Source organism: Phalacrocorax carbo, chromosome 8 (assembly GCF_963921805.1).
Source record: "Phalacrocorax carbo chromosome 8, bPhaCar2.1, whole genome shotgun sequence".
Lineage (NCBI taxonomy): Eukaryota > Metazoa > Chordata > Aves > Suliformes > Phalacrocoracidae > Phalacrocorax > Phalacrocorax carbo.
In genome coordinates, this window is record NC_087520.1 from 31,206,706 (window position 1) to 31,219,863 (window position 13,158).

At 35.7% G+C, this 13,158-nt stretch overlaps 1 protein-coding gene across 12 annotated transcripts in view; it reads right to left on the reverse strand.

The window, feature by feature from the left end:
* Positions 1–1,679: 1,679 nt before the first annotated feature.
* Positions 1,680–13,158, reverse strand: part of PHKB (phosphorylase kinase regulatory subunit beta) — a 93,275-nt gene continuing 81,796 nt past the window's right edge. For 11 of the 12 annotated variants that reach the window (XM_064459453.1, XM_064459454.1, XM_064459452.1 and 8 more), the window contains 5 exons: positions 10,735–10,869; positions 6,612–6,741; positions 6,100–6,207; positions 4,637–4,777; positions 1,680–2,714 (listed from right to left, as the gene is read on the reverse strand). In XM_064459453.1, the coding sequence (XP_064315523.1) occupies positions 2,577–2,714; positions 4,637–4,777; positions 6,100–6,207; positions 6,612–6,741; positions 10,735–10,869 (652 nt within the window). In that variant the 3' untranslated portion in view covers positions 1,680–2,576. The remainder of the gene's footprint in view (positions 2,715–4,636; positions 4,778–6,099; positions 6,208–6,611; positions 6,742–10,734; positions 10,870–13,158) is intronic. The other variant, XM_064459459.1, reaches the window with a different exon arrangement.

The window sequence follows — 13,158 nt, forward strand, 5'->3', positions numbered from 1 at the left end:
ATCATATTGCAGGGGTGCAAATAGGATGCAAATAGGATTGCACTCATGTTGTAGCTTATTCCTTTTCTGAGAGGGGAAAAATGGTTTCAGGCACTGTATTCCTAGACTACTTCATTCACAAATGTTTACAGTCTTAGAGATTTGAATGACTAAAGTGGCAACATACTGAACCAACAGCAAAATGTACAATTCCCTAGTGCCCAGAAAGCAGCTGTGCTTGAAAGCTGTCAGCCAACAAATCCTTTTGCTTTCTGCAAAACTGTGTTTCCATCAATTTACTCTGCCCTGGACCACTCAAATTAGGTCTGTCTGTCATTCCGTTGCCATCTCAATTTTGTATCCTCAAATGAAAGCCAGTGTTGATGTTGAAAAACTCCCACAATAAGTTCCATAAATCACGTGCTCAAGGCTATAATGTAAAACAGAAACAGTTTGCATGGCTTGTCATTCCAAGTTTGTATAAGGCAAAGCAGTGACTGGAGTTCTCAGTCATTTGCAGTTACACAGTTCAGACCAAGATCAGCAAACTTAAGGCTTGCTAGTAACTGGAAGTCCTAAAGGAGCAAGAGCAGAAGAGAAGCACTAGGAAGTGGTAAGTCATGTAAAAAATTGCAAAACTGCTATACTGCTATTTGAAGAAATAACGTGCAGTTACATTTTTAATCACAAGCAATTGCAAAACTGAACACCAGTGATACAGTCTAGCATAATGTCAGTGCTCCAGGAGTAATCTGTAGATTTTGTATTTAAAGGATTGTTTCCTTTCAATAGGATTTAGCATTGCTAGAGAATTTATGTTCTGTGTTTGTATGGAAAGAGATACATCCATTTTAAAGAGTATTTTTAGGCTTGCTTCCTATGTAATCCATGACCAGCTGTAGATCTGCAGTTGATAACTCCTAAAGCAGTAATGAACTAAAAATTTGAAGATATGTTGGATTGCTGTCTAAACTAGTGGCTTATTTAGTATTTAGAACTCCTGCCAACTGAGTCTGCTGCTTAATTGTAGCCTTCTTGCTGGAGTGAGAGTAGTGCTGCAGCCCCTCAGACAACATTCTACTATTGAATGTATTAACACACTACAATAGCACATCCAACTGTGAGGAACTAGTGTGTGTTTCTTCTGCATTTTCCTTCTCCATCCCTCCTGTTGCCTCTCCACTATTTGAATGAAAATATGTTACAGCAAGGAAGAGCAGTAACACCACTACTCTGTTAGTCCAAATCAGCTTTTCCAACCTTACCCATTCTCCATATCATTTGACAAGAGATTTGTTAATGGTTCAGCATTCTCCTTCAACAACAAATTCTACCATTTTGGTTTGAGAAGGGTTGATTCTGTGATTTCTGAGGAAGTTCAGCACATCAGAGAAATACTAACCACTGCCGAAGCGCGTGCAAAGAAATACTCCTCTTGTGCCCAGATTCACTTTGGCCATTTGTTTTGCCCTCTATTGCTATGTAAAACTACCTGCCTTAAACATCAATATGACAAAAATTTATTGACAGCTGAACTGTAAGCTGGTCATGATTAATTTACTAATCAAAATGTCTGAGGATGAGTTCTAAAGCTCTAGTATATTTTCTGCTGCTAAAAGAGGCACTTCAGTGATCCGTTCGAGGTGGTTCCAGTAGCACATTAAAGGTTGCCACTAAAGTCAGCAAGGAGTCTTTGCATGTAACTGAAAGTATTTTTATTGACAGGTTTTTTAAACAAGCATTTGCTTTTTATTGCTTTCACCAAAATAAAGCATATCGCATACAGTGTTTGCATGCATTTAGGAGATAAATAAGTGTATCTTGAATTCTTAATCCACCGATAGCTTATGTAATACAAAGTTTTTTCTTCATTGATGTTAATTTTAAATACAGCTTGTTTGCCCCTTTTTTTAAGCAAACTTTCTTCTTTTTACCATACCTTTCCCTTGTTAACTGACAGATGTTTAAACAACAGTTGGGAAACTGCAGTGATAAAAAGTTGCTCTAATAGGATGAAACCTGTATATCAAGTCATCAACTGGTAGATTAAACAAAAAAACAACAACCCAAAACCTAAATGTAAGCTATCAACTGAACTGATACAGAAAAACTTTAAAGAATAACAGCTATTCAACCTTCACCTCCAATTTGTGTGTAGAATAATAAAAAAATTCCAATTTTCATATTTCCACCCTGATTGGTATGCATGTTATTTATGATATTTTCTGAATTTCAGTTAGAACTTGCAATAAATTTGTTTGTAATTACAAATAGAGGTATAAAGACAAAATCTCATACTGCATTGCTCTTGAAGTTACAGCTATGTTAAATGCATAATTTAAGATCATAAATACATACCCATTCAACTTAACCAAATATCATAAGTCTAACTTCATGTGCTCAGTTTCATGCTGCATAGTTGAGAAAGGAAAAAATTAGGTGGCACTTAGTATCTTTAATAGCACTTCTTTCAGCAAAGGATAGTAGGCATTTGTATTACTAGCCAGGGTTACTCTCAAAATGGTATTTTAATATATGCCTGAAAAATACATAGATCACTAAATAAAAGCAACAATTCCTCTGTTGTGTTTCTAGCTTTAGCTAATGGTACAAGGATCATCATTGCTTCGTTTCATTTCCCCTTCCAGCAATAAAGTGATCACAGCTTTACTCAAGTAGCTGCACGTTCCCTTTTTGCCAGTTGGGTGAGTGTTGTAGAACGCAGTCATGTCATCCTGCAGGAGAGGGAAGACAGGTTTCCAAATTTTTTTAAAATATAAGAACCAAACCACAGGTTCTGATTAATTCATTAATGAGATCAACAGCATAAGTTTCCTTCACTGAACACCTGTTTTGCACAATGATGTTAAAATATCTGCTTATTCTCAAATTATATATAGGCTGCTACATTAAAGGTTCAGCTCTAATTCAGGAAATTGATTACTTTTTCTTAAATCAAGGGCAGAGATGGTGTGGTGAAAATATTAGACCTGTAGTTTTAGGGTGTGTTTGAAATTACTGGAGTAACTACTTCTGACATTTATTACATGTTAACAGGGAATTAAAGTTCAAAATATTTGTGAGTCAGTTTAATGGAAGAGCACAGTTCAGACAAATTAGGATTTCTTTTAGCAGAGTTGTTAGGAAAACCTGAGATAGAATATCATCACGATAATCCTAACTAGGTGATGGTTACCTGCCAGTGGGCATATACCTGGGAATATGGGAAAGTCAGGTTCCAGAAAATTTTAGTGTAAGGAGTTGGAATTTCCACCAACAGTCTTAAAGATACTATTCACAACTATAAATTGGGGTTTCTTTGTAAGAGACAAACAGGGATCATTCTAAGTAGATCTGGGCTTGGAAAAAAAATTCATCACTTTAATGGAGGCTAGGACAGCACCAGTAAAAACTGGATTTTGCATGGGATTTTTCTTTCTGTTCATAGCCATTGGAGATTTCCAGCTTGTCATGGAAGTCAGTAGCATATTCAAGATAGTGTGTGGAGCTGGTACTTAATACCCATTTGTGTAGATGGTAAGTATGATTTTGCTATGGCTGCAACCAGTCATTACACTTGAAAATGGGCAGGCCAAAATAATGATAAATTCAAGAGAATTGTGTCCTTTTAAAACCAAAGGTATTGCGCAAGGTGATATTTTGCTAAGGCTGGATATCTGCTTGGTTTCAAATCTTATTACAAGAAAGTAGTGGCAAAAAAATGAGCCCTGAAACTTTGAAAGAATTCTTAAGGAACACATCCTCATCTTTTAAAGGAGCTAAATTCAGCAACGGGAAGTGCTATTGCATATCAATATGCTATGAATCAATAGATTATTCAGAGCTAGCACAGGTGTCTCTGAATATGCATAATAAAATGCCAGATGGAGCAAGGAAGATCATCCTCAGCACAGGCACTTGTCCCAGTGCTTTACTCAGATTCCCTCCTTCAGACAGTTCAGTGAACATGGCTTAATTGCAGAATTGCAGAGCTTTGAGGCACCAAAACCTTGTAGCGAGAATAGTTAGAGATCTTTAGAGCATAAAACCTAAAATCCCAATGAAGTAAATCTTACAAGCTACTTAATGATCAAGAGTCATTTATTAGGATTTTAAACCTTAGAGATTAAAAGGTCATGATTGTAACTCGAGCACAACAATCAGTAACTAAGAACAGTTCTGCATTTCAAGTTCTTTCATTATTATTGCCAATATGATTTCTTCAGCTACTAAATTTTTCTTAGCATCTGTGTACATAAGATGCTAAGTTCACACTTGCTCAGCTTTCGTTTTTTCTTTTATTATTTTTAACTCTTCGCTGTTCTAGTGTCTCCCCTAATTAATTCTTTCCCCTTTAGTGAGTATTTTAACTGTTTCAGCTTTACCCAGACTCTCATTTCAGAGCTGTGTAACATTGTGAGTGTTCTCATTACCACACCAGTTTGAATTCACAATTCAGCAATAAAGTGGACATCTTTTATGTCTTTTTATAGGCTCTTTGCAGACTTATGCAGCACTTGAGTATATTTATTTATTATTTGTGTTCCATTCTGAACTCCTCCATCAATTGGTTTTTATTCTGAACCACACAGAATTAACATTTATAACTAACTTCAATAAAATGATAAATTCTAATAGATGGTAATATTTTACTCACTTGTTTTTCAGCTCCCTTTGGACTGCTGTGATCTTTCTGAAAGTCATTAAATGCTTCTTGCACCACTTTGTCCAAGTCCACTTTGTCCTGGAACTCTAGCTCAGGATTTCTCTCCAAAATAACAGATATAACCATCAACAACTAGAAGGTAGAAAAAAACCTGTAAGACTTCAAATCTGATTTGTTAAAATTCAGGTTGCATAAACGCACTGTTAATAATTCCATCTGCCTCTTTCAAGGGGGCAGCTATTTAATAGAGGCACAAATAATAATGTACAGATAATAGAATTCTGACTTTAATAAAAGAATCACTGATAAAGCAGGCTTTCATGAAAGGTTACAATTTCTGGTGACTACCTACTTCAGGGCACTGTGTAAATGACTGACATTGACATAAAGCTGCTGGGAGCCAGGGAAGTTATTTTCCAGTTTATTCAGTTCACTGCATGGCTGCACAAATGCTGCTGCTCAGCCAGTGGAGAGGGTGAAAAGCACCAAACACTGAATGCCAGCATTTGATGTTTTAAGGCATAATCACATATGGTATAATTTGTACTATGGCAAAGTTCATAAAAAACAAAGTCAGTAGACACCAATAAAAGGTCTCGGTTCAAGAGAATTTACATTCCTTGTATCCGAAAGAGGTTTAAAATAGGAAGGTGAACATGACAAGTGACCCATCATAGTAACTAACAAGCAGGCAGTGGAGTCTACATCAGTCATCTTTGGTTTTGATAATTGTATTATCTTTTAGCAAAAATTGAGGATCTTCTAGCAAGCAGCATGACCATTAGTTTTTCACCAGAATTGAGATGGATTTGATTTTACTGTAGAGGTATTCTGACACGCACCAGAGGCTTATACACTTTGGAACAAACAATGAATGCTGCTGACAGCACAGATATCAGTTAACAAGGTTACAGGCACTCTTGGTCTGTGTACGTTATGTGCAGTGGTGGGGAAGGAGTTTAAACAGCCTCTTGCTCTACTGTTAGGTATGGGAACATAAGGAAACTGGAAGTTAGTTGATTCAGTAGCATAAAGCAACTTACCAGACAGCCTCAGCAAAATGGGAAAGAAGAATCTATTGCAGGGCAAACTGATATTTTAGAGAAGCTTTTCCCTAAACCTAGAAAATTGTTAGGAAAAGGCATGGGCTAGGGACTTGAGGGAAAGTTATTTTGGAATTATTATTATTATTTTTCACCTCCTGCAACCTAATTGTATTGGCACTGTCATTAATACTTATCTATTTGCTAAAGGGGAAGAAGATCAAGAACTTAGTATGTTCTGAACATGTTAAAGGAACCTGCTTAATCATACAAGATCTATGGAGGAATCCTGAAGTAAGTGTTGATATTTGACATGCTATTTCTTCAAACATTTGAGCCTCAGTTGCCTTTTTTTTTAAGCTGTAACATACTCATGTACTCATAAAAATTCATTCACTGTAGGCCACAGACCTCTACAATAATTTGCCTATATTCCGGCTGGTCGATATTTTGCAGCATATCTTCAACTAGAAGGGAAAAATTCATTTCATACATCGTCATATCCGATAAGGTTGGTTGCTGAAAAACAAATAATACTTTTATGCAAAGGCCATTTGCATTAAATCACAACCACTCCCAGGTAGAGCCTATTTACTTGTGAATAAATAATACGCAACTAAGAAATATGACTACTGTAGGATCAAAAACGGAGCAGATTTCAGAGTCCATGACTTGGAAAGGGTCTTCTAGACTTAAACCTTTATAAATGTGTTTTAATAGAAATAACTGACTTCCATTCTATTCTAATTGTGTTTTATTCAGAACCAAAACAAAAACTTGAAAATACTTCTTTTTTTAAATCGTAACAGGAACAAATTACCCTAAGTAATACATTATGGCATAAAACAGACATTAACAATAAAATAATTCATCATTAATAGTCAGGGAGAGCAGAAATAACTGAGCACCTCTGCCAGTTTTACCTGTGGTAAAAATTTCCCTGCCACTATTAAACCATTAGGGGTTCTCTCCAAGATCTGCCACACCCGGTCATAGAATCCAGCAGGAGTTCGATTGAGAGAACCGTCTATCTGTCTTCTGTTTAGCCAGCTTCTGTGAACAAATAAAATTGAGAACCTGAAGTAATAAAATGTTATAAGTGCAGAACAAAGCCATGTTCTGTGGTGTAAACCAGTAAGGTAAGCAGTGACATCAAATACTTATAAATGATGCATATGCACCGTGCGTTGTGCTCTCTGGTAAGTTATGCCTTAAAGCAAACAAAATCAAGATGCTCAGCATATAGAGGTTAGAATGTTATTCTATGTGTGTTTGTGCTTTATGTAATGGAGTGAAAGAATTAACTGTGAAGTCTATCCAGTGCAGTACAGTAACAGTAGCAGGCTGAATTCATCATGTCTAAGCAATTTACCATTGATACCACCATCAGCTAAAACAGAAGTCACTGTGTGGGACCTACAACAGCCAAATTTATAAACACTGAAAAAAACCTATATTAACTATAATATTATAATCTGTTTTACCATGCTACAGTAGGCAAAACAATTCATTATATAATTACAGCTCAATGAAATTCTGCATCTGTCAAATATAAAATGTAATAGTTATTGGTTAGAAACACCTATCGTTCTAATTTAAATATCAGGTTAGAAAAATGCATTTCAGCAGGATTGCTGAAGGTTGGGTTTTTTAATGGTGTGTAGAAAACAAGTGGCCTGTAAATTTAGAAAATTTGACAGAAGGGTTTTGTTAAACTAAAGCTTTGAACAAACTGAGTTACATTCTCCCTAAATTACAAATTTTGTTTGCCTTCAGATGAATACTGTCCCCACCTTTTTTTTTTACCTACAACCACAATGTCTGGAATTTAATTTTCATATTTTTTCTTCTGAGCATTGCTACAGCAATGGGGCTTTAGCCAAAATGCTTGAGATACCAGCAAGAGAACTGTGAGAAGTCGCAGCCATGGGTATGATTTTAGTTGGTGGATTCACAGTACAGAATTAAGTTGTATGTAGCAGTACTGCATCTATTTGACAGAGGACTTTTCCTAAAATTTAAAAACCAACTCAGGATGGTACTAAGAGAGTAGTGAGAGCTCCCCTAGAAAGCAAAGCTCAGATGAAAAGCAACTAATACTTTTGTGTCTTAGTTTAATAATCCTGCAAAACTTTTTTTTTAAAAAAAAGTTCTATGTCTTGTCAGGTCACCAATAGCTCTTTTATAACCTTAATAAGAGGGAACAAGTACTTCAGGAAAGGTGGCAAGTTTCTACACCTAAATATTTGGATGTTTGCAGCACAGGAGCCAACACACTATTATACTTTTTTACCACTGTGGATTTGTTTGGGGTTTTTTTTGTTTGTTTTTAAACTACATTTAAATTACTGCTTGGTAACATGGCTTTCTGTATTTCAAAGACCTGGTTCTGGTAGCCTGTTTGAAAGAAAGGAAAAAATGGAGGGGGAGGGGAGGGAAATGTACTGGTCAATTTTATTAATGATGTTGTTCTACAGAATGTTTGTAGCCTAGCTCAAATGAAATTCAGCACTAATATTTTTGGGTTTTTATTTTTTCCTCTGTTTGTATTGATAGATTAACTTGGTAAATTCAGAATAAAATTACTTGTCAGTAAAATTACTTGTTTATGCAGACACCAGTGTGCCTGATGAAATAACAAAAAGATCTTAGACTAAAAAACTTTAATCTTAAATACCAGAGAAATGCTGAGAATGCCTTCCAAGATCTGACCAGAAAAGATAACTCTAGTTCAGATAACTCCATGTGTGTTCTTACACTTTTCTTAAGTTTCTTAGTGTAGCTCCCAACTACACTAGAAGACCAAGTAGAGAGTGTGTTGTTTGGTTTCTGGTTTTTTGTTTGGGTTGGGTTTTTTTTCCTCTTTTAGAAAGAAAAAAAGTATCACTGAATGGTGCATTTTCTGAGCAGCGTTGAGCTTTAGGTAATTGGGATATGCTTTATGAGAACAAAGAAGATATTTGCAGTTAAAGCTTTAAACCACTTGTGATACCACAGCTGTCACTGACTTACTATTGACTTCTAATTACTTTACCACTGTCAGGATCAAGCCAATATGCAGTGGGATTTTTTTCCTGTATAACTGTATTAACATGGTAAATTAAAAAAAAAAGTCTCATAAATCACTTCTCAATGAAATACTTAATGGCCAAAAACTTGGGCCTGTTACGACAGTTCCACCTCATTCTCTGCACAACTTTGTCCTTGGACTATCACAAGAAAACATTAATAAAAAAAAACAAAAAAAAGTTGTGATAGAAAAAAAAGGTTGTTTTCTTAATATACAGAAATAAGTATTTTAATATGTCAAAAATACTCACCCTATCTAAATTACTATGGTAAGGCAGAGAGTCCTGTAAACTGTATGAGCAAATGAGTTTTATAACTGTTCGGACCATTAAAAGAACAGTGCACCATTTTAAAAAGGCTACTTGCAGGTAGGTCAAAAGGAATACCTGTGCAAGCCTGCACTCTGTTGGTGATACATATTAAAAAAAATGTTTTTATCTATATGGTGTCATATCCTGGAGCCCAGTGTAAGAGGTAGGAAAATTGCAAAAATGTTACCCTCCATGAAAACTTGGAGAGACTGTTAGGGAGGTATATACACCACTAGCCTTTCACGTATATACATGAATTATATATGGTATCACAGCAGCAGAGATTTCTCCTAAAAAAGCACTGCAGTAGGAAAACCTGTCACAGAAAGAAAACACAAGGAGATGGTGTTTTGTATTTCCTGTCAGGAAGAGAACTTTTAAAAACCAATCATTAATGGTTAAGGAACAAGGAGCTTGTAATACTGTACAGGAACAAGTTAGAGGTAGGAAGTTTTGAAGGATATGCTGGCTAGCCCCAAAGAAGAATCTTCATTGTCAGAAAATCAACCAGAGTGCTTTTTGCTGACCCAGCTATCGTCCATTAAAGGAATCAAAAGCAGAAGGCACTGGGACAACTCAGGTAAGATCTCTAATGAAGGATGGTGCTTAAATTGCTTACTGTGATTGACCAAATTGTTTCCTAAATAGCATAATATTTAATGGAAAATGCTGCAAAGAGAAACCTAGTGTTGTTCTACTAAGGTTTTAGAGGAATAATGCCAACATCAACATGAGTACAGACAGGAACTGAATAGCATACATTAATAACTACATCCAAAACACTGAAAAGCATGTGGGTCCAACATAGGCCATTGGACTGAGAGATTCTACATCACACAAATTAGATAAGAGAAAGCAGACACTGATTTAAAAAGCTTGTTTCTCAGGCATTATAGATTGGGGGAAAAAAACAGAATGTGTTTTGAATTAAGCAGGAACATAAGTAATATGACATGTGGTATATTTCCTCCTTGTTGAGAGAAAAGGCCATCATCCATTCAGTCAAGAACTATGGAAATTATCAGCAGTATTATGTGCCGAAGTTATCTAACTTAACTAGAAGTAAAACCTACAGGAGGACTTTTGACTTTACTCTTATCAATATAGTTAAGTGGAAATATTGTAATTTTAACTTTTGTCTTGCATACTTTCTATCACAATGAATGCTCTTTTTGGCAGCTAGTTACAGCTTGGAGAAAAGATTACAGGTTTCAGGCTGCACAGCTATCTCTTGAGAATTCTAGAGAGCATCTGTTCTTAATTCATATAATAAGCTAGAAGAAAGAGGGTACTGAACAGCAGAGAAACTATTCTTACAAGTTACTTAAGTAGACAGTATTGAGTAATTTTTTGGCTTCTTTCCCCACATCAAAGAATGTAATGCTTCACATTACTGCTGAAGTATAGGGATTACTACAGCACAGTAAGACTTCCACAAAGATAACGCTGAAAAGGGAAGATGCAATATAAAAGAAACAATTGTGGAACCTGGACACAGGTGAAAGAATTAAAAAGTGCATTTTTGCTATCTTTTCTTAAATAAGTGTATTACTGATTGCAGATACCTGGTGATTTCAGATGTATATGAAATAGTTCAGGAATAAAAATGACTTAAACAACGTATTATAAATGAAAACAGGTGCCACAAGCCCTCACATCTCATTACCTCCCCTGCTGCTGTGGTTGAAGAATATCCAGCAGAAGCTGCTTCACTTCACTAGGGGACATTTGGTATAAGTCCTTGGCTGGCATATCCCCAGCACGGATTTTCAATTCATACTTCATAGCATGGATAATCCATCTGAAGTAAAGGGAGGAATACATTTATTTATTAATTAAATAGGAAGTTTCCAAAGATTAAAAAAAGCCAGTCTAATAAAATAGCTCATAAGAATTCCACATGATCCTGCTATTTGGCTGTCAGGACATGCATAAAATATAAAATACTCTACTACTCTTATTGTACTGTGGAATTTAGTTTTTGATTGCAAACTGAAAGGGATGATTTTAAGAAATGGGTTGTGAAGCATGCTTCTCATGGGGAAGATCTATTTGACCACATATTCCCCTACATCCCATGTTCATTAAGACAAACATTCACCTGCCTTTTGATGTTAAAATTCCTACTCAAAATTGTGCTCTGACAGTATATACATTTTGCTGATAAGTTCTCAAAAAATATAACTAAATTATTTTACATTTAACAATACTTCACGGCTTATTTATGGTTTAGCCTTTGAGATTCCTTTTTGCAGTCTATCACACTTTTCTTTTGCTACTCCCTTTTGAAAAGATTTGATTAAATAAAAATAAGGCACCAGTGAGGATTTTTCAGCCTTAGGTATCAGAGAGGCAGAACTTTGCAAATTATTGAAGGAAAATGCTGAACTTTACTCTCCATATTATATTAGAGGCTGTAGCACTGTTTTTATGTAATACCAAATATTAAATAACGTACAGATACATCTGATGCAAGATAACTGAGCATGGAGGTCAGTCTCTTACTATCTACATTGCTTCAGTTCGAGTAGATATTGCTAGCAGAAGGGAAAAGAAACTTAACTAGTTTTTCTTCAAACAGTCCATCATATAACACCTGATCAAGCCTGGGTTACATCAAAGAGCCTTACTCTGTTTATCAGAAAATGCAAAGTAGTTGCATACTAAGAGTTATATATATAAAAAAACCTAAAAGGGTTACCTTGTCATCAGTATAGCCACATTCCACAGGCATTTAGTTATTTAGCCTACAAGGTATGTAATGTTCTTGTTCACGTAAGTCAAGTCACAATCTTTTCTGAAGGATTCTTAGTAACTACACAGAATTCTGAGATGTCAGGCCAACTGATTCAACATTGCTTTAAATTTCAGATTTCTAGGCCCATTCATTGAAGGTGCAAGACACAAGAGAATATTGGGCAACATGGCCATACTATATTATCCAGAACACACTACTTATATTTATTTTAGTGGGTGACTAGTGTCCTTTTGTTACTAGGATTAGCAAACACATATGGCTTAGGAATCGGTTCTTTTTTCACTGATGACTCAAATATATCTGTGTGGAAGTCATTCGCTGGTGTTTTCTCTTTGCAGTGGCATACAAAACGTAGCAAAGTCAGGAGTGGACCTCCTACCAAACACTTCACTGATAAGAGGGGGGTAGAAGTCAGTTGGTTAGAGGTTTTTACAGTAATAGGACTGTCAGGAAACCGATCTATTTCACATGAAACCCTGAAAACAAATCAGTAACGAGACACTAAATCAAATAATTATCAAACTGGAATGGTGTTTCTGCAAGAAGGATAATTTTGCTCACTCGAGTGGATAACACTGAAATAAAGGAAATTGACTCTCTAGCATTAACCTTGGAAGAAAGTACAAAAAAATTGCAAAAAGGATTAGAATGAGGAAGGGGAGAGGAAAGAGGAGTAACATGGATCTGCAGAGGGTACAGAAAAAGTCTTTAAGTGCGAAAGGATAGACATAGTTGCAGTTAAATGTAATACAGGTGATATGAAAAGTAAGGGTTTTTTTTGTTGTTTTATTTTTAATGACTGGAATCTACTGTTAAAGTGGCAGCATGAATCTCATATGCTAGAAAAAAGACTGCTGGTAACTACCTCCAGTGCTGAAATGCTGTATTTTTGCTATGAAAAAAATATGGAAGATGGAACACTTAAGTTCTAATTTTAAAGCATGCTCACTAATTTTGTAAATCTCAGACAGTAGCACCTGGCCTCTTCAAAGAAGTGCTTATTCAAATGCAACTGTCTCCTCCTAAATGTGAAAAAAGTAATTAATTTCTGTAGATGGCAAAGTAAATGCAGATACCATGGATTATGATAACACTCCAGCACAGACTAGTTGTAGGTCACCTTATCAAAGAACTAAATGGAACAATCCACTAGGTAAATAATGTTTAAAACGTAATTCAGCTTTGTGGTTCCTAAGCTATGTATAGCTTAGTGTAACCTGTATAGTATAGAATTGGACAACTATGTTGCTGATGAACAGTCATGAAGTGTTGTGTGTCTGTAATAGGGATACTGCTCAGCTGGGGGTGGTGCGTTGCTTTGGGGTTTTTTGG